This window comes from Rattus norvegicus, chromosome 20, assembly GCF_021556685.1.
Source record: "Rattus norvegicus strain SHRSP/BbbUtx chromosome 20, alternate assembly SHRSP_T2T, whole genome shotgun sequence".
NCBI classification, from domain to species: Eukaryota; Metazoa; Chordata; class Mammalia; order Rodentia; family Muridae; genus Rattus; species Rattus norvegicus.
In genome coordinates this window covers 28,121,578-28,148,093 of record NC_141553.1, presented here as the reverse complement: position 1 = coordinate 28,148,093, position 26,516 = coordinate 28,121,578, and the positions used below count along the sequence as shown (strand labels likewise).

The following is a 26,516-nucleotide window of genomic DNA, read 5'->3' as shown; positions in this document are numbered from 1 at the left end:
GGCGAGAGGAATCTTAGGGATAGTTGAGTAAGCTAGCTGGGCCTGGTTTCCAGTTAGTATGAGCTGGAAGAATACCCTCTAAGCTCCCTTCCAGGAAAGATGGCCTCACTGGAGCAATCTCTTATTTTCACTTCTCCTTTTCTTGCAAGCCTCACTTGCAGACATGGCTGAAGAGACTTTGGCCCTTTCTGGGACATACAAAGAATGCATGAATCTCTCCCTCACAGTAGTACTGGGCCTGGAATAACATGGCAGAAGGGCTCCCTTCCTTCTGGAGTCCAGGGAACTGCTGGGCTTGACGGACAGAGAAACTTGCACATCAGATGTTTACTTAGAAGATCCAGTTCTGCAGGCCAGAAGAGCCATCTCAAGACCCGTGAACCAAGGTGTGGACTCCGGGGCATCGCTGAGCCTGTCCTGGCACTGCAGGTTCCTAGAAGTCCCTACAGCACAGTATCTGGGGCTGCTTGGTTCCCAATTCTTCCAGTACCCTCTTGACTCTGGGAAGCGATTTTACAGGAAAAGGAAACAGTATGGCTCACTAGAATTCATGGAAGGACAGACCCCAGGGAAGAATACAGACCAAAATCAGAGTGCTATGGAGACCAAAGGTTTCCCTGCCTTCCAATCATATCCGCCCTCCCTCTGCAACGTGCATCTGCAGGACCTTTGGTTCTACCCAATCAGGGTTCAGGGTCCTGGTTTTATGCCTCTACCCCTAGGATGAAAGCCAGGTATATGGTTCACTTGGTGAAAAGCCAAACGCCAATGTCTGGGAAACCCGGTTGCCATCAGGAGAGGACCCATCTCTCCAGTGACATGGAGATCCAGTGTCCACCTATGCCTATGTGACAGAAGAGACCCAGGGTATGATCCTTGTCTTTAATGGCAGGAAGGGAAATGTTACTAACGGTAAGACATATGAGGACTGCATGTACACACTGTGTTGGCTAGTTTCATGTAAACTTAACACAAGCTAGAGTTATCTGAAAGGAGGGAGCCTGGATAGAAAAAATGCCTCCATATCATCAGGCTGTAGGGCATTTTCTAAGTGACAGATGGGGATGGGGAGTTAGCCCACTGTGGGTGGTGCGCTCCCTGGGCTGGTTCTATAGGAAAATAGGCTGTGCAAGCCATGGGGAGCAAGCCAGTAAGCAGCACCCCTCCATGTTCCTGCCCCCGCTTGCTTTTGATGAATTGTAAAGTAAGCCCTTTCCTCTCCAAGTTACTATTGGTCATGGAGTTTTGTTTTTTTTTTTTTTTTTTTTTTTTTTTTTTAGCACAGGAATAGTAACCCTAATTGAGACGCATGCCAAGACTTAGCTATTGACGCACACATGCACACATACACACACACACACACACACACACACACACACACACACACACACACACACACAGAGGGAACCTGCTGTTAAGGAAACATGAAGTGCAAATCCTGGTTAAGCTGCCCTCCTTCAGTCCTTTATAATATCAGTTTCTGACTTTGGCCACAGCAGAATGCTAAGAGGGGCAACTGATGGCTCCTCAGAGCTGTGTGGTTCTCTAGGCAGCTCAAACCCCTCCAGGTTTGCATGCGCCCTTGGTTGTAGGAGGGATGTGGCCCAGTGGCTCACCAACTGGCTATAGTGGAGCCACTATTCCCTACTGAAAAAGGCTTGGTGAGCCATTTCTGTTTCATTGCTAGAGCTGAGAAGGGTTTGGTGGTTCTTTGCAAGAGAACAGTGTCTGTTGACTGACCCAAATATCTGGTTGTCTGCAGGGCATGTACACATAGAGCATGGACTCCCATGTGTACACACATGGCCTCAAGTCACTGGACATGGAATGTTTCTGTGAGAAAGCACCTCACGATTCCCTAGGCACCGCTGCGGGCCTCTCCATAGGCTTTGCTTGCACATCAGGAAATGCTTTGCACATGGATTATTTCATACACAAAGGCTCTCAGACTGGGAAATTGCCTGGAGAAGGGTCTCAATTTTCTTTTCCTCACTTTTCTCTTGGCCTTCTTTCCTAATTCCTATATTGTCTGAGGGGATTTGAGCAGCTGTGCTCTCTTGGCACCAAGAACTCTCTTAGCAGGATGCAGCTGCTGCTGACCTTAGGCCATGCTCGCCCATGAAGGAGTCCGGTCCATGTGCAGAGGACCTGTTTTCAAAGGGGCCTGGAAGGGGAGAAGCAAACCTTGCCAGGGGGAAGTGTTCCTGGGGTTCAGGGAAAAGATCACCCAGGCTCCTGTCTCAAGACAATTTTACAAATGTCTGTCTATGGCTTCCATTCCTTACCCACCACAGTGTGTTCCAATAAGACAAGAGTTTTAACTGATGGTTCAACACTTTCTCCTCCATACCAGGCACTTCGTACATTCTCAACAAGTGGAGTCCTGGTTTGGAGTCTGCCTACCATTACTCTGCACACTGTACTGTGGTGAGCTTGTGTATACATAGAGTGCAGAGCCGTGGACAAGACCAGCTCCATTCCGCACTCCTGCTCCCCTGCTTCCTGCGCCAGGATGGAGCTGTCACTAGTCGCTCACCTGCCGAGTAGAGAGCCACTCAAAGGGACAGGAGTCCAGCAGCCACAAGGCTGTTCAAATCTGAGCATGGCGAATGGTATTCAGATCGCATTTCTCACATCTGGGAAGTCACTCACTGCATTGCAAATCATGAGCAGCTGTGATAAATGCCCACCAACCTCGGAAGGGCCTGGCAGCCATTCTCGGGGCTGAGAGAACAGCTGCTGAACAGCCGGATGTCATTTCCTTGGGGGATTATCTTTAACTCAGAAATTTAGGGTCCTTATATGACTTAATGGGACAAGGACTTTGCATTTAGGTCCGGGCATTAAAAGGGAGTTTGTATCTTTTCTTACAAACACTGGAAAATGAAGGCATTTTATTAGTGATTTCAAGTCAAGTTGCTTTTAAAAATGGTAACAGACTTTCAACATTCCACATTTATCTAAAACACAGGCATGGCTCCCAGTGAGATAAAAAGGCAGGAAAATAGAAAGATGACCGTGGCTGCACACCTGCTGTCCTGTTTACCTGGCTCTGAGCCTTCGGGCACCACCATGGAACAGACCTGGCTTCATGCCTACTCCCTGTCTTCAGTACAGAAGCTGCCAAGAGACGCATCGTTTAGGTTCTCAGATTTGTATTTCACACTGCATTGAGCCTCTCAGGAGTGGGATGCTCGAGGAAATGTAGGTACTGCATGCTCAGTGACAGGGACAGTGCTGAGGTGCTGACACCCGGCAGGAGAGAGGAGTTCTTTCATTGCACCTTCACTGGCTCTGGCTTTGAGGATTTATCAGGTGTCTGCCCTGTGGGAATATGTCCTCACCATAAGGTGAGACAGGATAAGGGAAGAGGGCAGGGTCCCAGTGTCTGCAGCGTGCTAGACCCACGGACTCATATAAGCTCCATGTGGGCCCTAGCATTTCACCGCTGGAGAAATCAAGGTTAGAAAGGTCTGAGAATTTGCCACTCTTCCTGCAAGTTCAGAGTGGAGGACAGGTCTGTGACTTGGAAGGGTAGTGTGGTCCAAGGATGGGGCCAGGCACCGTGAGTCTCAAACCTGGGAGAGCACAGCCTAGCTCTGGAGTCAGCCCTTTCCAGACCCAATGCAGGCCTTCAAGGTTCGCTAAGTAGATTGTAGCAGAACACTGACATGATCAGCCTTTTAGTCTTGTAAAAGATTTGTTTTAAAATGAATTTTGAGAGAGAGAGAGAGAGAGAGAGGCGTGCGTGTGTGCAAGTGTGTGCATGTGTGTGTGCGTGCGAGTGCGTGTGTGCAAACATGCGTGGTGTGTGCGTGTGAGTGTGTGTGCATGTGTGTGTGTGCGTGTGTGTGTGTGTGTGTGTGTGTGTGTGTGTGTGTGTGTTTACTGTGTTTTCAGAGACTAGGGGTGTCAGAGTCTCCTGGCGCTGGAATACAGGCAAGTTTTGAACCACCCAATGGGGTGCTGGAAGCCAAACTTAGTTCCTCTGCAGGAGCAGTTTCTCCGCAGCCTCTGCGCCATCTTTCCAGCCCCGTGACCTTTCCATCTCTCTTGTAAGTCTGCTTTGCCTGATGAGAGCCTCCCTAGATCCCGCCTTCCGTATCTGACCTACGAGCAGGCACTGTCAGGTAACAAAGCTTCACTGCTCACTCCTGAGCTAAACTACTATGCCATGCTCTCCCAAAACACACTGTCAAAAAACCTTTTCCCTCTCCGGTGTGCAGGTGGACATGCTAGGTGGTTTCCTGTGTGGGGTGCTTGTGTATCTAGCGAGCACTTCTGCAGTGGACACTGGCTGGAGGGCAAGTGTTTCCTTCACGAATCAGAAAGCATCCGTGGAACACACAAACCAACGGTGTGTACACAGAGAACAGCTCTAGTGATCTCCATCAGAGTGGACCAGCCCTAGGGAGTCTAAGCAGCCCCCTTCCTGCACTGCTTGCTTCCAGATTCTTAGTGACAGCCATTGTGGTGTCTCCTTTTCATAGTCCTTCATACCTGCATCACTCAGCTACCCTGCCTGGCCTGTTGGTGAATATCCCTTACAATGCCCATGTGCCCCGAATCTGGCATGGGACCTAGGGATACTCAGGCAGACTTGTGGATGGCATGGTCCTTACCCTTCAGGCTTGCACTTTCCACCTGCTTCAGAAAGACTTAGAAGCTTGGCATAAGCCTTCATAGAGCCTCAAGGCAGATTCTGCCTCCCCCTCCCCCCATCCAGACCGGCTGAGACACCACCACGAAAGGTGACTTGAGGAGGGACTGGTGCACTACTACCCCGTGGCCTGCATGTGGCTTCCGTGTTAAAAAAGGTGCCTCCTGAGCAGGTGGCCGAGGAAAAGTAACTCCTGCGTGAAGCTGGGCCTATTGTTAGAGGCCGAGGAGTATCACCTCTAACTTCTGGACAGGCTGGCAGCTGTGACGAGGTGTGGCACATGCTCTGCTCGCCCATTACGTGTATCTTCAGCAAGCTCTCAGTTTGCGGCAGTCTGCAGATTTCCCTTTGGTTCTATCATGAGTCAGACTCTTCTGGGACCTCTACATATTTCACACCCCTTCTCCACCAGATGTCGGCTTGCTCACATTTCTCCAATACTGAAAGATTTGCTCCCACTGCTCCTGCCAGGGGTCCTGTGTCTAATCTTTTCCTTGTTGGAGCCTCGCAGGTACAGGATGTGGAGATGTGCACCCACCTATCAACGGTTGTGTTCAAAGGATGGGTACCAGGAAGACTAGGAGCCTCAGATGGCAGACAGAACCTGTACAGGCGCTCCCCCTACACAATGTGGGGCAGCAGAGAGGCGGGGAGTCTGCACAGGGAAGCTAAATGAGTCCCTAGGAAGGACTGTGCAGGCTCTGGCACCAGAGGTGAAGAGGCTGCTGACCTTACGTACACATTGGCCTGAGGGCAGATGTTAGCCTGGGTAACTAAAGCTACAGGCAGGGAGGGGCCAGCGTGGTGCTGCCCACTGATGCCAAAGCTGACCTAGAAACCGGCCTCTGTGATAATTCCACGGAACTATACCCAAGGCTCACATTACTCTAGCTCAGTGGCTCTCAACCTTCCTAATACTGCGACCCTTTAATACAGTTCCTCATGGTTTTGGTGGCCCCCAACTGTAAAATTATTTTCATTGCTACTTTGAAACTATAATTTTGCTGTTACAAATTGTAATGTAAATATGTTTTCAATAATCATAGGTGACTCCTGTGAAAGGGTCCTTTAGCTTCCAAAGGGGTCGTGACTCACACATTGAGAACCACTGCCCTAGACTGACCCAGCCTTAGCAGTAGATTCTGCTGTTAAAATGGCAGTCCACTGCAGGCCAGAGTTGGCCGTTTCATGAGTCTGTGGTAGACAATGCCTTTTCTTGAGTTGGACATGGATTTTTCATTAGTCTGTCTCAGTAACCCAGAACATGGGGCTCACTTTGCTTAGGGGTAGAGTAATAGCCTTTGACCGTCAGGACATATGGTGCTGGGTCATGAGAAGAGCCTTCAAATGTCTCTACATCTCATGTGACCAGTGGTAACCACTTGATTCAGAGACCCAGTATCCACCCAGAGCTACTTGAGCTTCCTTTTCCTGGCCTAAGGGAGAAGCTCTCTTCTTCCCTCACTTTCTGGATTCCTTGAGGTACCATGGTGGTATCTGGGGAGCCGCCTGCCATAGGCAGCATTCAGCTTTGCTGACAGGCACTGATCATACCCCACTGACTAAGCTCTTCCTCAGCATGGGCCAGCAAGTTGGTGCTGGAGGAGACATCCCGCATCCAGGTGAACCCTATCACAGATTGCTTCCCTCTCCAGTCCACGGCCTGTGGCACTGTGCAAGTGAGATGCCTCACGCTGGGTCGAGGGATGGGATGTCTCAGTACTTCTGTTGTCTCCCCCGGCCTCCGCCGAGTCAGTGCTCAGCCACACACCAATTTCTGTGCTTCCCTGGCTTCTTCGTCCTTCACATCTGGGTTGAAAATGTCCGTGGGGAAGTGGAGGAAGAATCTACTTCTCATACATATAGGGCTACTTCATTCATGTGTGTTCCTGTCAACATTTGAACCCTGAAGAGGGCTGGACTCTGACCTGGGGCATGGCCTCTGGGACACAAACAGTCATGTGTTCCTGGAATTATGGCCAGCAGACTTGCCAAATGAAAGACGTTTAAGCTAAAGAGAGACAATTACAGGATAGCAGGGGAGGAGAGGGAAGGTATGGGGTGAGTCTCTGTCTCCTCCAAGGAGCAATAAGTTCGTGCACTGTGTGTGCAGAGGGAGAGCCTTCTTGTGTGTACAGTCCTGAGGAACCTGACATGAACCTTTTCTATGAAGGTCTATCACCAATCAACGGTCTGACTCAGAAAGTCAGCTTTTGTCAGTGGGGTGTGGACTTTGAAGACACACAGGACCATGGGTCAGAGTCTATTGGGAACACTGTCCTCTAGGTATAACACGGCCACTGCCATCTTAATCGTAGCAGCTGGTGTCTGCAGGAAACCACTGTGGAGGGGTTGAGAAGGTCATCAGAGTCTTACCTAAGGTCCAGCACTCCCTCCCTCCTGCTCCCCTTATCTGTATGTAATTCTGCATCAAAGGCTTGTGGATCCAAGGAAATGTTAGAGTACATGGTCAGCAGAAAGTTAAAGAGGCCCACGCAAGCAGCTTTGGGGAGTTCATCATTCTCGCTGGGATAAAACTTTCTGATGGTGCAGTTCTTTGAGGGGAGCAACCCACATCCCTCTTCTATGAGTACTCCCTTGATCATGGTCCTCTAGGTCCAATAAAATATCTGTTCACCAATCCTGACTTGGGTGAGATTGTTCCTTTGGTTTTTGGTTGCCCTGTGTAGAGTGAACAGATGCTTAATCACGTCTTGCTAGGAAAAGAGAATACAGAGCTATTTTGTCAATGGTCCACACACTCCTTCTGGGCCCTTGTCTGGAGTTCCAACACCATAAATCCTGGACACACTGGGTATACTGCTGCTGCAGTTGTCTTTGTAAATATAATCGCTCTCATGTTCAAATTTAGAGTTTTGAACATGACTTCCAGCTACCATGACAGGAAGAGCAGTCAGTTACGGAACTGTAGCAGAAAGTATGGATTGGTCAGGCTATACACACCTGCTCGGTAAACTCATCTTCTGTTCAATAATGTACAAAATATAATTTCAACCATCAGGCTTCCAAATTGGGCCACGTATGTTGTTGCAACATGTGTGGCATTTTTAAGCATGTCTCCGCCGCTCAGTAGACAGCCACAGATGCACACTGACATTTACTCTTGCCTCTTAGAAGGTTGGCATTCATCTACTGCCCACACCATCTCTGTATTACCTGCCACCTACCTCACCCCTGCCCAAGTCTGTTAGTTACCTCCAGGTATAATCTGATAATCAAGTCTCCCTTCGGGCTACACAGATGAGCCTCAAGGTCAATAGTGGCAATGTGACTTGGCGTTGAGGAAGGGACTTAGTAAGGAAAGCCATGTTGCAGATTCTAGTGACTGTCTCTGTAGTAGAAAGGGCTAGGAAGGAAGAAAGCCCTTTGTGTTTAGGGTCTATAATTGAGACCCCAAGAATCTATTTGGATGTCCTCTGACTCCTAGGTCTCAAAGACACAGAGGTCATTTCCTGTAGCTGGCCCAAGAATTGGGAGCCTTTCATACTGAGGAATGGGGTGCCTTGATTTTCAAGGATACATAGGTACTTGTTGAAAGCCTAGGTTTAGGCGTTCATCTATGAGGACACAAAACTGAGCCTAGACTCATCACTAATGTGTGCCCTGCTTCTCACTTGAGGAATTGTACCAGAGCCATCTCCTGTAGACAGGAGCCCCCCTTCCTCAGAGGTGGTATCCTGCATCTATCTCTCCAGCCTTCTCACTTCTTCTGGCCTCTGGCTTGTAATGGAACTACAGTAGCAGACCAGGAATGTGGCCATACACGGTCAGCACTCTCAGGATCTCAGGATACCCAGTACACCTAAGCCTGTAGATGCTCACAGCCCAGGTAACTACCAGCTCAATGCTTGCACATAATGCTCGCCACCCTTCTGTATTCTTTATCTCTCAATGGTGCAACACTGAACACAACATCTGCATATCACTTTTCACATGTGACATGACAACTCGAGTTTAATTCAACCCACCTGGTTGAATTAAAAGGATGGCTGAACCTAAAAATGGGGCAGGACTAACTGTACCTGACATCTAGTCCTGCTGAGAATGTAAATTTTAACCTGAACACTAATCTAGAATATAGCTTAATTAATCTGCCTTCCTTCGAAAGCCTGAAAAGTGGATAAGTTTCAGACTTCTTTTATTAGGTTGGTTAAGCATGAAGGTGAGCAAGTAAAAAAGGTGTTCAGAACTTTTTTATCCATTCTGAAGTCAAACATCTGAAGTTGGCTAAATGAGTAAGGCAGGAAGGCACCTGGGTGGTTAAGATAATTTGGGGAAACTTTTGAACTTAGCAAATTGTTTTGTCCAGAAGCATCTTCCCCCAGTGTCCCACCAGCTTGCCTAGACTGATGGAACTGTCTGTCCTTATTCCTGTGTCTGCCAAACCCATCTACTCTACCTTAAAAGCATCCTTTCAAGAGACTGAGCTCACTGCCAAACACAAAGACATCTAATTCTTGAGAAGCCTATTTAAATGGGAGTTTTAGAATTCCACATTCGTTTAAATGCTGTAATTTAGCAGAGAAAATTTCCTCAACAAGATAAACACCTTATTTCCTGGCAGTGATTCATGTGGTTATATTTGGGGTTGGCAGGCAGCTGGCCTGCCTAGGGGTGGCACTTCTGAGCAGACAGTATTAATCTGTTGTGCCTGCTGACCTCACCACACCCTTTCATCCTCAGGACACCCAAGATCTCAGGGACCTCTTGTGGGGCTGGGGAGCCATGGGAAGCAGGCCTGGAGGAAGAGTGGGCATGTCCAAACCCCAGAAATCTCATGCTGAGATCAGCAGCAGTAGGATCTTGTATGTCCCAATCTACCTTTGCGCTGCCCCCTCCCCCCACCAGGAGGTTACACATTCTGGTATGGTAGCCAGGTTAAACCTAATCTCCCCTTATAAGGTCATGTCTGGTAGCACCTGAAACTCCTCCTTATGCAAATGAGATATTCATAGCACCCTGGCCCTGGCCAATAATGTTCAATCACCCTGAAATGAAAGCCTCTGCCCATCCCCCAAAGGTTCAAGTAACCTTTGTTTTCCCCATTAAAAAGCTGTCTCACTGAAGCTGCCTCTTGAGAGTCTGTTCTTGGCTCACTGCCTGCCATCTCTACTGCTCCCAGGCAGCAGTCCAGCCTCGGCCCGGGGAATGGACGGCAACCTCTGAGACCTGCTCCAAGAAATGGCTGACTCTTTTCTTGATAGACCACTGAATGCCTGTGCTGTCAAAAATGATTAGTTTCCCCTCACTTCTAATTAGCCTAGGGACAGTGGTGTTAAAAGACTTTTCACACTGCCCTTTCGGGAAGCGTTAGCACACGTATGTTACTACAAAGAAAAGCTAGTAGTAGCCAACTGAAAAACCCACTAGGAACCACTTGTGTAAATGCCAGTGTGCAGAGAATGTCGACAGACATGAGGGGCAGCTCACATGTTGAGGGGCAGCTGGACTTTGGGAGACATGCCCTGTTCTCCAGCCACTGCGGCAGCTCGAGGGATGGCTGTGGGGACAGGTCCAGCTGAAGAGGAGTCCTGAAAAGACACAAGAGGAACCGTGAGTGAGTAGAAGAAAGAGCTTGTCTAAGGAACAAGTGGGTTAGTCGTCCCGGCAGCCATGTGTATTCATTCCCTCAGTGTCAAAGCCTCATGCTTCACTTCCCTCGACAGAAATCACACATCATCATCCCACGGCAGTGAGGTTGGTGGCCCGAGACACCTGGCCCAAGGCATCTCTCAAGGGCCCCTTCTGAGTATCATACCCAGGTCAACATGGGAGAAGACACTGTCAGGTGGAGGCCTAACTTTATCCTAAGAACCTTGATTAATCGTTAGTGTGTGGAAATAACATCTAGACAAAGTGTTCTGTAAGCCAGTTTAGATGGCCATGACCTGGGAACAGACTTAGGATTCCTCAAATACCATGTTCCAGTGTGGGATCCATTTCGGGAAGTTTTTATGGTAATAGAACAAAGAAAACCATAAATTAAGATGCTTTGCAAACCCATGGTGGAAACACTAAGTAGGTTATCCCAGCATAGAGGAGAGACCTCAGCCGGGGCTCCGATGCTCCCTGATAGCACACCAGTTCCTTTGACTGGCGGAGAATAGGGTCCTGTTAATACATTCCAAAGGCTTTTATCCGGATGTTAGGTCTGACACTGAGGTGGGCCAAGGGAAGGCTCTTTAGCTGGGCTAAAAAATAGCCCAAGAGAAACTGTAATTACACCCTGGACCTGCAACATTCCAAACTCCCTACAGCTACTGACTTTTAATCAGTCAGCTCTTTGCAGAGAACTTCTGTTTAAATGGTTTAAAAGTGACCATCCCAGCAGTGACATCAGGATGACCAGGGACAACAAAGCACAGTATGGCCCCAAAGACTCTGCATCTGGGGTCTCGAGGCTTCAAGGGCCTCTTCATCCAGGCTGTGCCTTCCAAGTGCCTGTGCATATTGAGCTCTCCAGGTTAAGGTTCTAGGAGGCAAGGAAATTTCAGTCCTTAGAAATGTCCCCTTGGAGGTGTAGTGGGTTAAATTGTGTCCACCTCAAAAAGATCGGTCCAAGTTATAGGCCCTGGCACCTACGAATGAGACCTCATTTGGAGTAAGTGTCTTTATATATTGAAGTAAGGATGACCTGTGAACAGGACACGCAGGGGACATAAGGCTATCCGACAATGGTGGCAGAGGGCAGTCATGTGTCTACAAGCCAAAGATGATCAGCAGCCACTAGAAACGAGGAGAGGGGCATGGCAACCCAACACTCCTCCCCTATCCACACACCCCTCCCCCATCCATAAACCCCTCCCCCACCCCCATACACCCTCCCCCAACCCCCCATACCCACAGGAAGAAACAGCTCTGCCAAGAACTCCATTTTGGACTCTAGACCCTCCAGGGAGTAACTTCTTGCTGTCCCATAGAGTTTGGCACTTCTAGAAAACTAATGTGTGTGTGAGAGGGGATGTGTCAGAGTAGTCAAGTTCAGTAGGCCTCTGTCTGTCTCAGTTTAAAGGACCCTGACATTTCCTCCCCTTCAGGCACCTAACCAGGGACAGATGGACACACAGGCGCTGGATGACTACAGGCCATGCTGTTGTGACCTTGGCAGAAACATCGTGTGATACTTTGAACTGTCATGATTCTGAATGGGATCAGTTCATGGCATAGGGTATGTGGCCTCAGGTAAGCAGAGGTCACAGAGATAGGGACTGAGTACTTTAGGACAACCTGATACAAATCCATACCTTGCACCCTAACTGGCATGGCTTAGCTGACGGGGAATAAGGAAGTGATTCTCAGGACTTGGGATCAGTCTGGATTTGCCTAGCTAAGGAGCTCTGTGGCTGTAGGCCTCCTGCTGATCCTATACCTTCTTGCTCAGGGGTTTGGATGGGTTCTGTAGTCATAGCACCTGGAGTCTCCACCAAGTCAAACAGTTACTGCTTTCTGTTTAAACTATAGAGAGCCTTGCAATGAGACCATGCAGCTGAAAGACGAGTTTCCTTATGTCTTCAAGGTAACTTCACATCTCCTGAGACTGATGCTTGGAATAGGGCCCTGGGCCTTTTAAACTTCACAAAGAGAGAACACCAAGTTTCAAAGGCAGGTTCTACCCCTGTGGATCTCATGCCTAAGACCAACCAAGGAAAGAGCTGGGGGACACGTGTGGGTTGTAGGTTTGCAGTTGTGAATGTGGCTTCTGGGTGACAGGCTGTGGGATTGGCCATCTGCTGTCACTTCTGCCCTCCTATGGAGTGAGCCAGAGATGGAGTGTTTTCTGCTCAGGAGGGCTCCAAAGCCACCTGAGACTGCCACAGAAGCTCCAGCAGAGTCAGGGAGGCAGGCAAGGCCTGCCCGTTGGTATTGAGGTTCTCGTTCTGTGAAGGGCATCTGTGAAGAAGGCTGGCAGCTCACCTTGGGAACTGCCATTGCTTCTAGCTCTCCTCAGGGGTCAGGGACTCAGACTGTCAACGTTTCTCCAGAACCTCAGGCACCACAGCACAACCTTGCATGCATTCACAGTAAACGAAGCAAAGAGGATCTCTGACTCTGGTGTTGGTACTGTGGGGAAGACCCTTAGACAGGCGCTTACACATGAGCTGTCCCAGTGAGGTCAGGCCGCACATAAGGGGATCGGGGCAGCATCTAAGGCAGCTTCTGAAAGGAATAGGATGAGTCTCTTCAGGTGGAAGGGAAGGTGGATGGTGGCCTGGAAGAATGAGGCCTTGTAGAAGCAGAAGGTGCATTAAAATGAAGACAGTCAAGCAGGGCAGGGATTGCAGGGCACTACGGCCCTGGTGTGGAAACCTCCTACATGGATTTGGTTTCTACACCAAGAGCCCCGGAAGAGCCAGGCTAGGTAAATTCAGTGACACGTGTGCAAAGTCCTGACCAGAGCAGAGATGGGGACTGCACAGAACCTGCCTGGGCACATCCACAATGTCTCCAACGGCCTTGAGGCCATTCAAGCCATAATTCAATAGGATGGCATAATGTTTTGGGCCAGGAGAGACAGTGATGGCAGATTTCCATCTCCTGGGCAAAGGGGAAAGCTTGGCCCACAGTACGGCCATTGTCAACATTGGAATTAGTTTATAATGGGTAATTATGAAGGCCTGTTAGCCCATAATTGATTCTCTGGGTAAACCAACATCAAGTGTTCCATAGGGAAGTATCAGGAGGCTTGCTTAGGAGGATAAGCTAAGGATACCCAGGGACTCTGTGGCTGAAGCAATCTTAGGTCTGTTTCGAGGATGTAGGCAGGAAAGCGGGCAGGGCCTTGGCCTCTAAGCTACATGGAGCAATTGCTGGTGGAAACCTTCAGCTGGAACTATATAACAGATGTTACAAAACAAATACGTGAGGTTTTTTCCTTTTTTAGCTATGCATTGGTTAGAACTGCAATACAGGTGTACTCGTGTAGATGTCTGTTGAACCAGAAATATCCCCCGTAGAATCATGTGTTTGGATTCTTGGTGGCATAGCTAGGGAAGGTGGTGGAACTTTGAGAAAGTAGATCCTTGCTAGAGAAAATGAGTCTCTGGTGTGAGCCTTGAGGCTCCTTATCTTCCCTACTTTCTAGTCACTCTCTGCTTCTTGAATGCAGATGTAGCACGACCAGTCAGACTCCTGCTCCGCCATCATGCCTAATCCCACCATGAAGAACCCCAGGGACCTGCAAGCCAGAATAAACCTTTTGAAGCTGCTTTCGCCAGAACATTTTATCACAGCAACAGGAAAAGAAGCTAAGAGTTCTTTTTCAAGCTGCAAGACCTACAGCTCATGCTCATAGTATGGCACTGCTGTGCAGTGACATCCAGAGGGGACATTACTGAGTTCCTACCTGGTGGCAGCAACATCAGAGCCAACCCTGCCAGGGACAAAGAGTAACCTTGCAAAGCAAGCATGGTAGGCTTTGTGTTTTCCTAATGCACAGTGGGTCCCACCCATACACTTCTGAATCAGGCCTTCATCTCTGTCACCAGGAAACCACAAGAAGAGCAACCCTACTGGGGCAGGAAGCTGGGGGCTCTGACTTTCTGGAGACTTCAAGACTATTTAGAATCTGCTGAGAATCCTCGACAGGCTGCTGGCCTCTCCTGACACTGGCAGAAGGCACAGGTCAGGCACTGAAGCCTGAAAGGGTCTATTAGAGACTCACAGGTCAGGGTCTGGCATGGGGTTCCAAGTGACTGGACAAGCCTCGGCTAACACAGTGCTGTCCAAATGCTCTTTCACAGCTCTAACAAACCATCTTTCTCTTGAGATGGTTTTAATGAGTGTCTGAAGCAGAATACTACTGTGAGAGGTAGAGTCTGGTTTGAAGTAAAGTGGAGTGTATGGTTGAGGGCTTCCACCTAACTGCAAACAGCCATTCTACCTTTACTTTATATATACATATATATACATGCTGAATATGTCTATGTGTATATATATATATATATATATATATATATATATATATATATATATATATGTATATATATATGGATGCCATTGTAAGACTATGGATGGAAACCAAGGCCTTGTGCAGTCTGGGTGACCATTCTAACACTGAGCTGGGTACCTGACTCTCTTCTTGAGACAGTGTCTCACTCACTAAGTTGCCTAGGATGGCCTTGAGTTCATTCTTTAACCCAGGAAGGCCCAGAATGTGAGATCCTCCTGCCTCAGCCTCCGAAGGAGCTGAGATTACAGTTTTGTTCCACTTGCTTCCGATTAGATTTTTAATCATCTAGTTTTAGATACAGGGAAATGATAAAAATAAGAAAAATTGGAGGGGTTTAGGTTGCTCTTGATGAAAACTGGGATTGTGGGTCCACAGATAAGGGAAACATGGCATTTCTCTTACTGGGTCTTTCTGGGGTAGCTCGCTCACTATGTTTTTCAGGTATATCCATTTGCCTGCAAATTTTTCTTCATAGCTGCATAGAATTCCACAATGTATGTACCACACTTTCATCAGGTGAAAGATATCTGTGTTTCTATTTCCCAGCTGTTGAGAACAGAGTGGCAAAGAACGTGGCTAAGCAGTATCTGTGGATGTCAAGTCACTTGGGTATATGCTGAGGAGTGGTAGAGCTGGGTCATATGGTAGATTGTAAAATGTGTGTTTTCTTTTAATGTCTCCTTTTCTCCCAGACAGAAGCCATCTCTCTTAGCTCCTTGCCAGTCCTCCTCCCAGTTTCCAGCCCAATCCCTTCCAATGTTTCTCCCAACCGTTCCTCAGTTCCCCAACGTGTTATTGAAACAGCCCCTTCTCCCAGTTTTCCAAGTACTAGCAGCTCCAAACTATAACAACTGCTCTAGCCTAGCTGCTCAGCTCAGCCTCCCATGGCTCAACTGTCACCAACTGTCACTTTGCTAGCTGAGTCCACTTCCAACTGTCTCCTGACAATATCTGGCTCAGCTCAGCCTCGAGTGGCTCGATTGTCAGCGACTGTCTTCTCATTTCTGCTAGCCGGTCCACTTCCAACTGTCTCCTGACAAGATCTTCTCTGGCTTGGCTCAGTTTCTGCTCAGTGGTCTCCCATTTCCAATCTGTTCAGTCTCTTTTCTGCCCCCAACTGTCTTCTTTTCCTCTACCCCTACTCAACCTTTCTTTCCGTACCAACTGTCTGCTCTAACCCAACTCTTCGACCCTACTCTCCTGCCTGCTGGACCCTACACCTCTCTCTCAGTCTCTGCTGGTCTTTTATATGCTCTCCTATTCCCAGAAGTCCAAGAGGCAACGCCCACATCGAAGGTCATAGAGTTCTCTTGAAGGGCCAGTTGATCAACTAGGGATCTTTTAAAGGGCCAGGTACATAAAAATAAATCACCCTACCTTGGATCTATTTTCAGTTTTCTGGGAATCCTCTACACTGATTTTCATAGTGGCTGCACTGTTTGCAATCTACAAACAGCGTTGGAGGGTTCCCCTACCCCATATCCTCACCATAACTTGTTAGTTGTCTTCTTGACCTTAGCCACTTTGAACTTTGCTGGTTGCTAAGGTGTTAATTACCTTATCTTTCTCAGGCATTTATTCTCTTTTCTTTTGAGACCTTCTGTTCAGAGTCAGAGCCTGCTTTTTAAAAATCGAGTCATTTGTTTTTCTGATTACTTCTAAAATTTTCGTATAGTCTGTATATTTCTTCTCTATTGGATGGATAACTGGCGAGGATTCACCCCCACCCTGTGGGCTTCTGCCACACTCAGATGCTTCTTTTGCTGGATAGAGGCTGTTGACGGTTTTCCCATTCATCGGTTGTTGGCCTTAGTTCCTGGGTGAATGGATTCCATTCAGAAAGTCCTTTCCTCTGACCATTCTGATTTTTTTGTTCCAACAGTTTCCATGTTCCAGGTTTCACATCGAGACCTTCGATCTACTTGGAGTTGATTTTTATGCAGGGTGACAGATATGGGTCTTCTAGTTTTTGAAGAATGTCAGAGAGGATTACTTAGATCGCACTGAATCTGTAAATAGCTTTTGATAGAACAGTCATTTTTACAGTGCTAATTCTGTTAATTCACAGCATGGGGATCAGAGCTCCAAATCTTTGGATTTGGGTGCATAATCTGAAGTAACCACAGAAGCCAGTAAGCAATGTAGAAAGGAACCTTGAGTGGTGTGGCATAGGAGGACATGGGTGCTGTGAAGGGGGAGAGACTACCCAGGACTTTGGGGATTATAAGGAGGCTAGCACAGAGGGCAGGAAGGAAGCACAAGTAATTAACACTACCCGTATTTAGAAAAGACACAGGGAAACACTGCTCCGTAGATTACTCACATGGAGCTATTTCACATAGGGTGATGATGCTCCCCCAACAAGAGCCACAGACTACCCAACAAAACCTCCCTTCAATTTGTTGGTCACTTGACCCCAAGAGACTCCCCAACAATATAGGCAAGTGCCATTGCCCTTGAAATTGAAAGTAAGCTCCTATTGCTGAAGATACCACACACTTCAGATATGGCACGTGTGGGAACCAAACTGGAAATGACCTGAAACCCTCCTCCCTGAGGGTGAGCTTCCATATTATTGGAAGGTGCTGTGCAATCTGCCAAGGGGGGAAAAAGCAATCAGCGGTCCTCCTCAGCTGTAAAGCTTATGAACCACAACAATGGCGGGTACAGCAAGATATCCCCAATGGTGCGATAGTGACACCTTTATCTCAGGAACTGGGGGCAACCAAATAGCTGTCAAACTGAATATAAGGCCTGTACCATAGGAGGGAATCCATGCCTGGTACTGTAACCCTAGCCAACCACCCAGTGCAGGTGAGGTCATTGACCCTAGAAAAGATTCTATTGCTGCCATTAAATTAATATAGTTTCTAACTGTCCCATAAATTCTTATCCCTGGGCACACGGGCAAGTATCCCTCTCATGCTCTCATCAAAGAAGTTTCTACTTTTAAGTCAGCAGGTATTCACAAAGGGTCAAAATGTAAAGGATAAGTAACTGTGGAGTTCCCAGCCACAACTGATACCTGTACAAAGTAACTACTTTGCCTAACACTCAGGGAAAATCAGAGGTGGGGGGGTGTGTTGATAGATTTTAATAGCCAGAAGGCCTTAAAATGTCTGCTGGGAGATAGTGTCCTCTAGGCACAGCAAGAATGCTGCACCCATAAAATCTCCACAGTGTGCTTGCCTATACAAGAGCTTCACGACAACAGTTAACATATCAGCACGGAGCGGTCACTTTCCCAAGGCACCCTTAGATAAAGAGTTACAGGCCATTAATGGCTGCTGAGATTAGAGAGTCAGCATTTTCTCCAGGGATGAGCCTCAAGATAGGTTATCCAATCCCAAGTGCTCAGCCCTAAATACATTCATGTGGGCAACAGGAAGTGGACTCACTAGCTTGCATACATGTATGTTCTCCACACACACATACGTTTGTATACATGTGTAAATAAAGTAATTATAGAAGAGATAATGACTTTTGAGAGTTGGACAGGAGAGGAGTTGGAGAGAGAAAGGGAGGAATAAAAATGATGTGAATACAGTAAAGTATAAAATTCTCCCAAAATTTAAAAATAAACAACAACACCTACGAACATGGTCCTAAGGCAATTGTTTACAATGACTCTACAACCGCCTGGTAGAAATCTCTTTTCCAAATTCAAAGCCAAATCCAGCCTTGCTTACTAGGGATTATGTGCCTACTGACCCCTTCTCAAGAAAGGTCTTGAGTCATAATAAGGAAAGTCTGGTGTGAGGCAGAGACGGCTCAGAGGGTAAAAGCACTTCTGCACAAGCCTGATGACATGAGTCTACGTCCCTGGAACCCATGTAATACGGCCAGAGATGGTAATATTCATCTGTAATCCTAGCACTCCTATGGTGATATGGGAGGCCAGGGTAGGAGAATTGCCCAGAAGCTCATGGGCCACCTAGCTTAGAGCAGAAGCAACAGGAGACACAGTTCCACAAAGCAAGGTAGAAGGCAAGAACCGACTCTTGGACACACATGCACAGCCCCCACCTACACACGAAGATCTATAGAAAGTCTGTATCCTCATAGCTTTCAAAAATGAATCCACAAAGGACACATGCCAGGACTGTGCCTGAGCAGGTGAAGACGCACACATTCAAGAAGGCTGGCTGACCACATAGGTAGCCAGTGGCATACCCCACGGAGCCATTGCCCATAAAGAACAAAGAAGTGGTGATAGCCTCAGGCCTAAGAATGAACATTCGGCACCAGCCTGGCAGTTGCAGGGTCATCTAAGAGTCACAGCCAGCGAGAATGCCCTCACCGTACGGGATTTGCCATGGTGTCAGCATAAACATGAGCCAAGGAGCCCACCCACAGTGAAGTGGATTTGCTAGCATCCTGGGCTCCTTCACTTGCAATACCAGAAAGCAGACACAATCTGAGAATTCACACTTCTCTCCTCTGGCTGAATGAATGCACACCCCAGTAACTGAGGTCTGGGGCACTGTTGGTAACAGTGGCTTGCACTGTGAAATGCCAGCATTCTCTGGGATCAAGTCAGCACCAGCTTCTGGCTGCAATGCTGTCATTGCTCAGCCCCAAATTGTCCAGTTGTTACCAACACCAGAGGCTCCTCACTGCAATTTAATAGTCTCATAAACAAGCAAGCCAACCAAGCCATGCGGTCTTACCACTGGGATTAATAAGAGGAAATAATAGGTATAAGGGTTGGCAAGGGTGCTGGGGTCCCAAGCTGTTTAAGACTCTGCCACAGATGAAAAAAAAACCCAGAAGAAATATCTCATCATTTTAATTTTTAATATGTATCATGAAAACACTGTTATCACCCCGAGGGGTACTGAGATGAACATGTTTTATTCAATACTTGCTGTCACCGTATTACCCTTGGTGAACCGCATCCCAAAAGGAAAGCTAGAATTAAAGCATTTGTGGTCCAGTTCTGCTCAGTTCTTCATATAACCAGAATGGAAAATAGCTTAGGAATATAGGATAGGACAGGACAGGACAGGACAGGACAGGCCAGGTCAATAGGACTATAGCTAGAAGCGCCAAGTTTAGCAGTAGGGGAGAAACTAGAAGTCCAACTAGCCTGGAGGGCTGCCCAAGGAAGGAGGGATATTTTAATGTCAGAGCCCTCTACTCTTTGTATTACTTTCCTATTGGTGTGATAAAATACCATGACCAGGGCAACTTCCAGAAGGAATGGTTTATTTGGGACTTATGGTTCCGGAGGGTCCACTGTCCGGAGGGACAGTGAGTCCACTGTCATGATGGCATGGACCTACAGCAGGAGGAAGGGACAGTGGCTGGCGCAGAAGCTGAGACCCACAAACAGGAAGCAGAAAGAGCGAATGGGAAATGGCATCACGTCTTTAAGCTCTTGAAACATGCCCAGTGACATACTTCCTTCAGGACATATGTCCTAACTCTTTACAAATAGTCCCCAAATGGGGAGTAAATATTCAAATGCCTGAGACTATGGAGGAACATCTATGACTTAGACCACACACCCTGTAAGTTCCACCTGTGCTTTCCCTTAAGGTGGGGCCCGTGCCTCTACTACTGCCCCTGGCTCTGTTCTCCTTACAAGCGCCAGATTTGCTTGTAGACTCTGGCAGCAGAGGCAGCTCTTGACCTGATGATCTCAACTGGGGGCAAACAGATGCATCTCGGTATCTCTGCTCCAGGTCTCACAGGCAATCAGCAATGCTTATCCATTTAGTTACTCTGGCTGCGGTAGCTTACCAGAGTAGCCATGATTAGCCAACATGGAGACACTGTGACCGCAAAGCCTACACTATTTACTATCTGACCTTTTGCCTCAGAGTGCGTCACCCAGGGAAGTGTGGGACCAGTGAGCCACAGTAGTGTGCCAAAGGTTACAGCGCATGCTCTTGATAGTATTAAGAAGAATCAACTGACTCTGAGGAGAGTGGCCTGTGGGAAGGGTGGAAGGAGATCTGTGAGGAAGACGTGGAATCCATTGCCCACCTTTCTTGGGCCTTGCAGGCTTCCACTCTGAACAGATGGACATAGTCCTGGGCTTTTTTTTTTAAATTAAAAATAGGAGGGGTTGGGGATTTAGCTCAGTGGTAGAGCGCTTGCCTAGGAAGCGCAAGGCCCTGGGTTCGGTCCCCAGCTCCGAAAAAAAAAAATAGGCATAGATGACCTTCATCCAAAGCCTCTTCTATTAGCTTTTCCATCCCTTGGTATAAAATGCACGTTGCTGGTGGCCATAGACAGAGGCTGGCATCTATAGCGTGTGTGAATCTGTAAAATTGAAGGCATTTTCTAGATTGTTCTATCTCCATTTGCATGTAGTGACTTTCCTGCTCTGTCTGCTAATCCACAGTGCTTCTGGATCCTCCTTCAGAATCTAGGCATGTGAGTCTGCCTGATCCTCACCTCCATGGATACTCACTCCCCACTCCCACATCCAGTGCTCACACTCAGCTACTTCTGGGATTGCAGAAGAAAGCTCTTGGACTAGACACCAGGGGACTATTTACACTCATTCATTCATTGTTGAAGCTCAACTGGTAGGTTTTTAAAGACAGTCCCTTAAAAGGCACGTAATTAAATTCATAAGTTTCTAAAACTTCTAAAAATAAGCCATGCTCCCTCAGCCTTGCAGGCAGCTGGTGCTTTGCAGGTGAGTACAGAGCCAGCCAGGGGCTCAGGGCTGATAAGCAGTTGACAGCAAGGCAGCCACAGAGCACCAGGCCTGGGGCAGCCATTGCTGTCAATTTCTTCAGCTCTTAGCCAGTGCTTACCCTCCAGCTTGTACCATCCACCTAGTAGCAGAGATAAGACTCAGACAGCAAGGGAGTTCCGGGCAGAGCACAGTTTCATTCTGAGACACTTGAGAAATGTTCTTTTGAAAGTTGCCCTAATGATTTGCAAACACTTTCCCAGTTGCATCAATGTTAAAGAACACCTCTTCCATCTCAAGGGGTTGCTTGTCTGAGTTTATCTGTCAGCAGCTGGGCTCTCTGGAGCTGGGACTGGGGGTGGGGTGGGGGGAGGGCAGTGAATGGGGCCCATCATGGCTGGATGGGAGTTGGGCCATGTTAGACTGTCTCTGGGACTTCCAGAGTCTTCCGAGATGTGAACACTCAATCCTGCAGAGCCAGTAGAACCACTGGAGGCTCTTTAAGGCAAAACTGGCCTTAGGGTTTACAAGTACAGCTCTTCATGTCAACTGCTGTAGACAGACTTACCTTCAGTTTCCTAACCTCAATGTTCAATGTAAGGACTTACAAACCTGTATGGGGCTTGGAAGAGGGGTATGATGGGAACTCTGAATCCCTACCTTCAAGTAGGTTGGAGCTGTGTGTCTCAGTTTGCAGATATGACATATATCCCTGCAGGGAAGTCTTGGTCACTGTACTGTTGCCACAGTTTAACTAAAAAAAAAAAAATCCTGCACTAGGGCCAGCAAAGCTTTTCTAATACCCCAGACTTTGTGGATCCTCTGAGTTCTATCTCACATCTCGGCGAAGGCATAATATGAATGTTTTAATAAACCCGTGATTTACTAAAGCAGGCCATGAGACTGCTTTAGCCTTGGGAGGAAACTGAGCATCGGACCCTCTTCTGCCCAGGACTCACAGGTGAGTGGGAAACAGCTCTCCTTTTTACGTTCCTAAGAGCCATGGGCTTCTTGTTACCTGATGTCATTTGCTTATACTGAATGATGCCCAACAAACCACATCCACTTCAGTTCCTCGGGCAGTTTGGTGAGAACTTCAGTCACTTGCTTGATTTATGGGAAAAAACCCTCTAATAAGTATAGCATTTCATTCAGTTGGGACTCACACACACGCACACACACTTATATAACCATAGTCTTATAATGTAGATAACGGAGTTGAAAAATTCCTATTGCCTAGTGATACTGTGACGGCCATACTATGAGAGTAGGATAGTTTTCTTGCTTGTTTGTGGTGATGGTGGTGTACATGTCTACTCTGCTGCCAGTGTTATAAAAGCATGGAATGTAAGTCACATACAGACCATAATACTTGTCAACGATATTAAATGTCTGTGTGATTGGTTTGTGTATCTTAAGAATTATTTTTCATTTATGTGCGTGAACATGCACAGGTGTAGAGCACTGGTGGTCAGGTGCCCTCTACCATTTGTTTCAGGTGGGATCTCTCATTGGCCTGGAGCTTCACCAAGTAGGATGGGCTAGCTGACAGCAATCTCCAGAGACCCACTTCTTTGTGCCTATATTGTGTGGAGATTGTAATCACAGACCAATGCTTTGTTTTGTTTTGAATGTGGGTTCTGGGGAGTCAAACTCAGGTCCCAAAGAGTGCCAGGCAAATGTTTTACCAATTCAGCCATCATTTTGTCCTTGTAAATAGTGTTTTGGGTCTCACTGTGTAGGCCAGGATGGTCCTAAGCTCACTATTTAACCCTGGCTGCCTGTCTGAGTCTCCTGCTTCAGCTCCTCTATGCTGGAGTCACAGGCATGGGCTACCATGCCCATCTGTGTGTCTCTTGATGTGCACAGCGGCCATTTCAAGTGACTGTCCTGTCCATTTATGTCTATGTAAGTGCTCTCTGTCCTGTTCACACAATGAGAAAATCACCTAATAATGAATTACTAAAACACGTACCCTTCACCTAGTGACAAAACAGTTAACCATGTCCTGGTTGTATCCAAAACATTTTAAAAGCAAACGTATGAAATTCTTTCCTCAAGTTGGTGTATGTTTATTATATACAGTGCTGGGTCTCACAGACATCAGCATGCATATGTAGCATGTATTTGACCATGTTTCTCCCTTTCAATCTCTACAGTTTCACTTGTACTTTTATGTTCCATATCCATATATAACATATATACATACATAAAATAGATATACATACATATAATCTAAGATCTACCAATGATATAAAACATGCCCATATTATCTGAATCTGACTTAATCATCTCCAGCTGCAGTCCTTCCCCTGCAAACAGGGCAATTCCATTCATGTGGATGAAACTCCATTACATGTGTGTGCCACACTGTTTTCACTTATCTGTTGCTGGATATATAAACTGATTCCATCTTGTTATTGAGACTTGTGCAACAATGAACCTGGATGTGTGAGTGTCTCTGTGATATATTCTGGCAAATACTCAGAAATGACATAGCTGGATCATGTGACAGTTTTGTTTCAGTTTTATTATTATTATTATTATTATCATCATCCTCCTCATTATTATTATTAGAGGGTCTCCATGCTGACTTCCATAGTGGTTGGACAAATTTAAATTTCCATCAATATAAAATTCCATAAGAATTCTATTTTCTCAACATCCCTGCCAGCATTCGTAGAAGTATTTTCTAAAAGCAAATCTGACAAAAGATTAATATCTGGGATAGAATATACAAAGAACTAAAAATAACTAAATACCAAGGAATCAAATAACCCGCTCAATAAATAGGAAAATGAGAGGAACAGGCAGTTCTAAAAAGATGAAGGACTATAAAAATGGCCAATAAACATAAAAAATGTTCAATATCACTAGCCATCAGCAAAATGCAAATTAAAGACAAATTAAGATTCCCTCTCACCCTGGTCTGAATGGCAATCATACGAAAACATCTGGACTTTTAATGGTGGAGTCAGCCTAAATAGCTTTTACGTCAATATTTGGTTGACAGACTTCTGCCCCCAGCAGAACACCGACACATGACTGCTCCATTATTCACGCAGAGCAGCAGCGCTCTGACCTCTACTGCGAGCAGGAAGAATTCTACAGGGTACAAATATGAGCAGGATGGGATGGAAGCCGGACATCTCACTTGCTGCACCCTCTGCACAGCCATCAAAATGGACCCAGAGCTCACAGGAGAGCTGGGTGTGACAGGAGCTGTCTTCTCACAGAAGGGCAGGCTGAATTTTATACACCTTGTTGTTTTGTATGCATTCAAGACCTTCAGTAAAAAGTGCTGTTGACAGTTCACAGGGCCCACCCAAGAAGAAAGCTAATGTGTGTGAGCCCACGTATGAGTTAGGTACACACAGGACACAGAGACAAAAGCACTTAGACCCTGCCCTGAAGGACCTACAGGTCTCTGGGGGGAGAGCCATATCCACAAATCAGACTCCCTGGCAGACGCACAAAGTCTGGAAGGCACAGTAGCAATGCAGGTACCATCAGCACAGAAAGCCGCGGAGATGAAGGAAATGAAGGGATTACTTCAAGTTGTTGCAAGAAAGGTGAATTTGCGAGAATATGCTTCTGTGCATTAGTAGTGTGTGGCCAAGACAAGTAACAGTGGGAAGGGATTCCTCGAGTTGTGGACGGTAGGTGGGCAGTGGGTCTACAGATGGAGCACAGGCTGAATTGGCTGGGGTTAGAAAGGCAATCTGGGCCGAGTCTCACAATGTCATGGGGGCATCTCCAGAAGCAGAAAGGTTGGGCTTTGTGTATGGAGGTTCAGGGAGGCACTGAGGGGTACAGAGTCCCCACTTTGGAAGATGGGATATTGCTTTGGCATAATAATAATAATAATAATAATAATAATAATAATAATAATAATAATAATTATTATTATTATTATTATTATTTGAAGAAAGGAAATGGATTACTCTAGCATCCATTGAGTTAAGGCACCTTTCCAAACGAAGACATGATGAAAGTGAGAAGAAGGCAGCCAGAAATAAGTATAGATAAGTAGCTACCTCGGAGGAGTAACCCAGCGAGGGTGTGTGTACTGGAAAACTACGTAAGTATCTGTGCGAGATAGACAAACTAGCACGGAAAGTACTCAGATTGGTCCAGATTGGGCAGGGGCAGGGGTGCCCAGAAAGTCGGAAAGTTGGCAGTGTCAGATGCTAATGAGGGTCCGGAAGGATGACAACACTGAACAAGCAGTGTGACTGTAGCAACAGAGGCAGACAATATGGGTTGTGGTTGTCGAGCACATCCAGCACGAGGAAGCTATAACATGCTTGTGGCAGGGGCGGAACAGATAGAGTCCTTGGAAGCAGTGCTAGAAGGCAGGGCAGAGAAGGGGTCACCTGTGGCTCACCGAAACTCAGACTGCCGTCCTGCCCCACAAAGCCCTCAGGAGAAGCAAGCAGCCAACCTAAGGCTACCTGCTGCTTCAGCAGAGGGAGGAGCCCTACACTCATCCCCAGCCTACCCTCTCCTAGTGCCCGGCCCCTCCCATGATCTGACTCCAGATTCATCCAGTCTCAGAGATGCTCAGTCTCAAACCCACAGAATTTCCTGCTCTGGTTACCAGGTGCCAGGAGGCAAGCTGCTCTTTTGAAGATGCACCAGGAGAAGGACCATGAATCCCCCTCTCCCAGCATTTCCTACTCCTGCACTGGACTGCAGGATATGAAATCAGGGCCTGTCTACTCCAAGCCTGAACCTTAGCTATGACCACTCCCCCCACTCCCCATCTCCCCCTGCCCTTAAAACAATGGCTGTTTCTTCTTGCTCAGTGGTACTATCAATAAGGCCTTAGCCTAAAGCCCCTTTCTAAATGGCCAGATAGAGAGTTTTGTTTTTATAGTGCTAGAGATTGAGCCCAGGTCACACCCATGTTAGATAACTGTTCTACCACGGAACTATAACCTCGTCCTAAAATGTCAATGCTGTTAATATTTTAGGGCATACCCTTTGGATTCCTCTGACTCCCTCAGCACTCTGCTTTGAGTTGTTTTCTTAAAAATATATGAACTGAGCCAGGCAGGGGTGGTACACGCCTTTAATCCCACCACTTGAGAGGCAGAGGCAGGTGGATTTCTGAAGCCACCCTGGTCTACAGAGTTCCGTGTGTGTGTGTGTGTGTGTGTGTGTGTGTGTGTGTGTGTGTGTGTACACATACATACATATCATATATATACACATACATACATATACATATA

At 47.1% G+C, this 26,516-nt stretch overlaps 1 protein-coding gene across 1 annotated transcript in view; it reads right to left on the bottom strand.

Annotated features, from left to right (window-relative positions):
• The window catches only part of Sh3rf3 (SH3 domain containing ring finger 3), a 340,867-nt gene that overhangs the window by 57,497 nt on the left and 256,854 nt on the right, over positions 1 to 26,516 (bottom strand). The window contains exon 5 of the mRNA XM_087598703.1: positions 10,112 to 10,212. Within this exon, the coding sequence (XP_087454829.1) occupies positions 10,112 to 10,212 (101 nt within the window). The remainder of the gene's footprint in view (positions 1 to 10,111; positions 10,213 to 26,516) is intronic.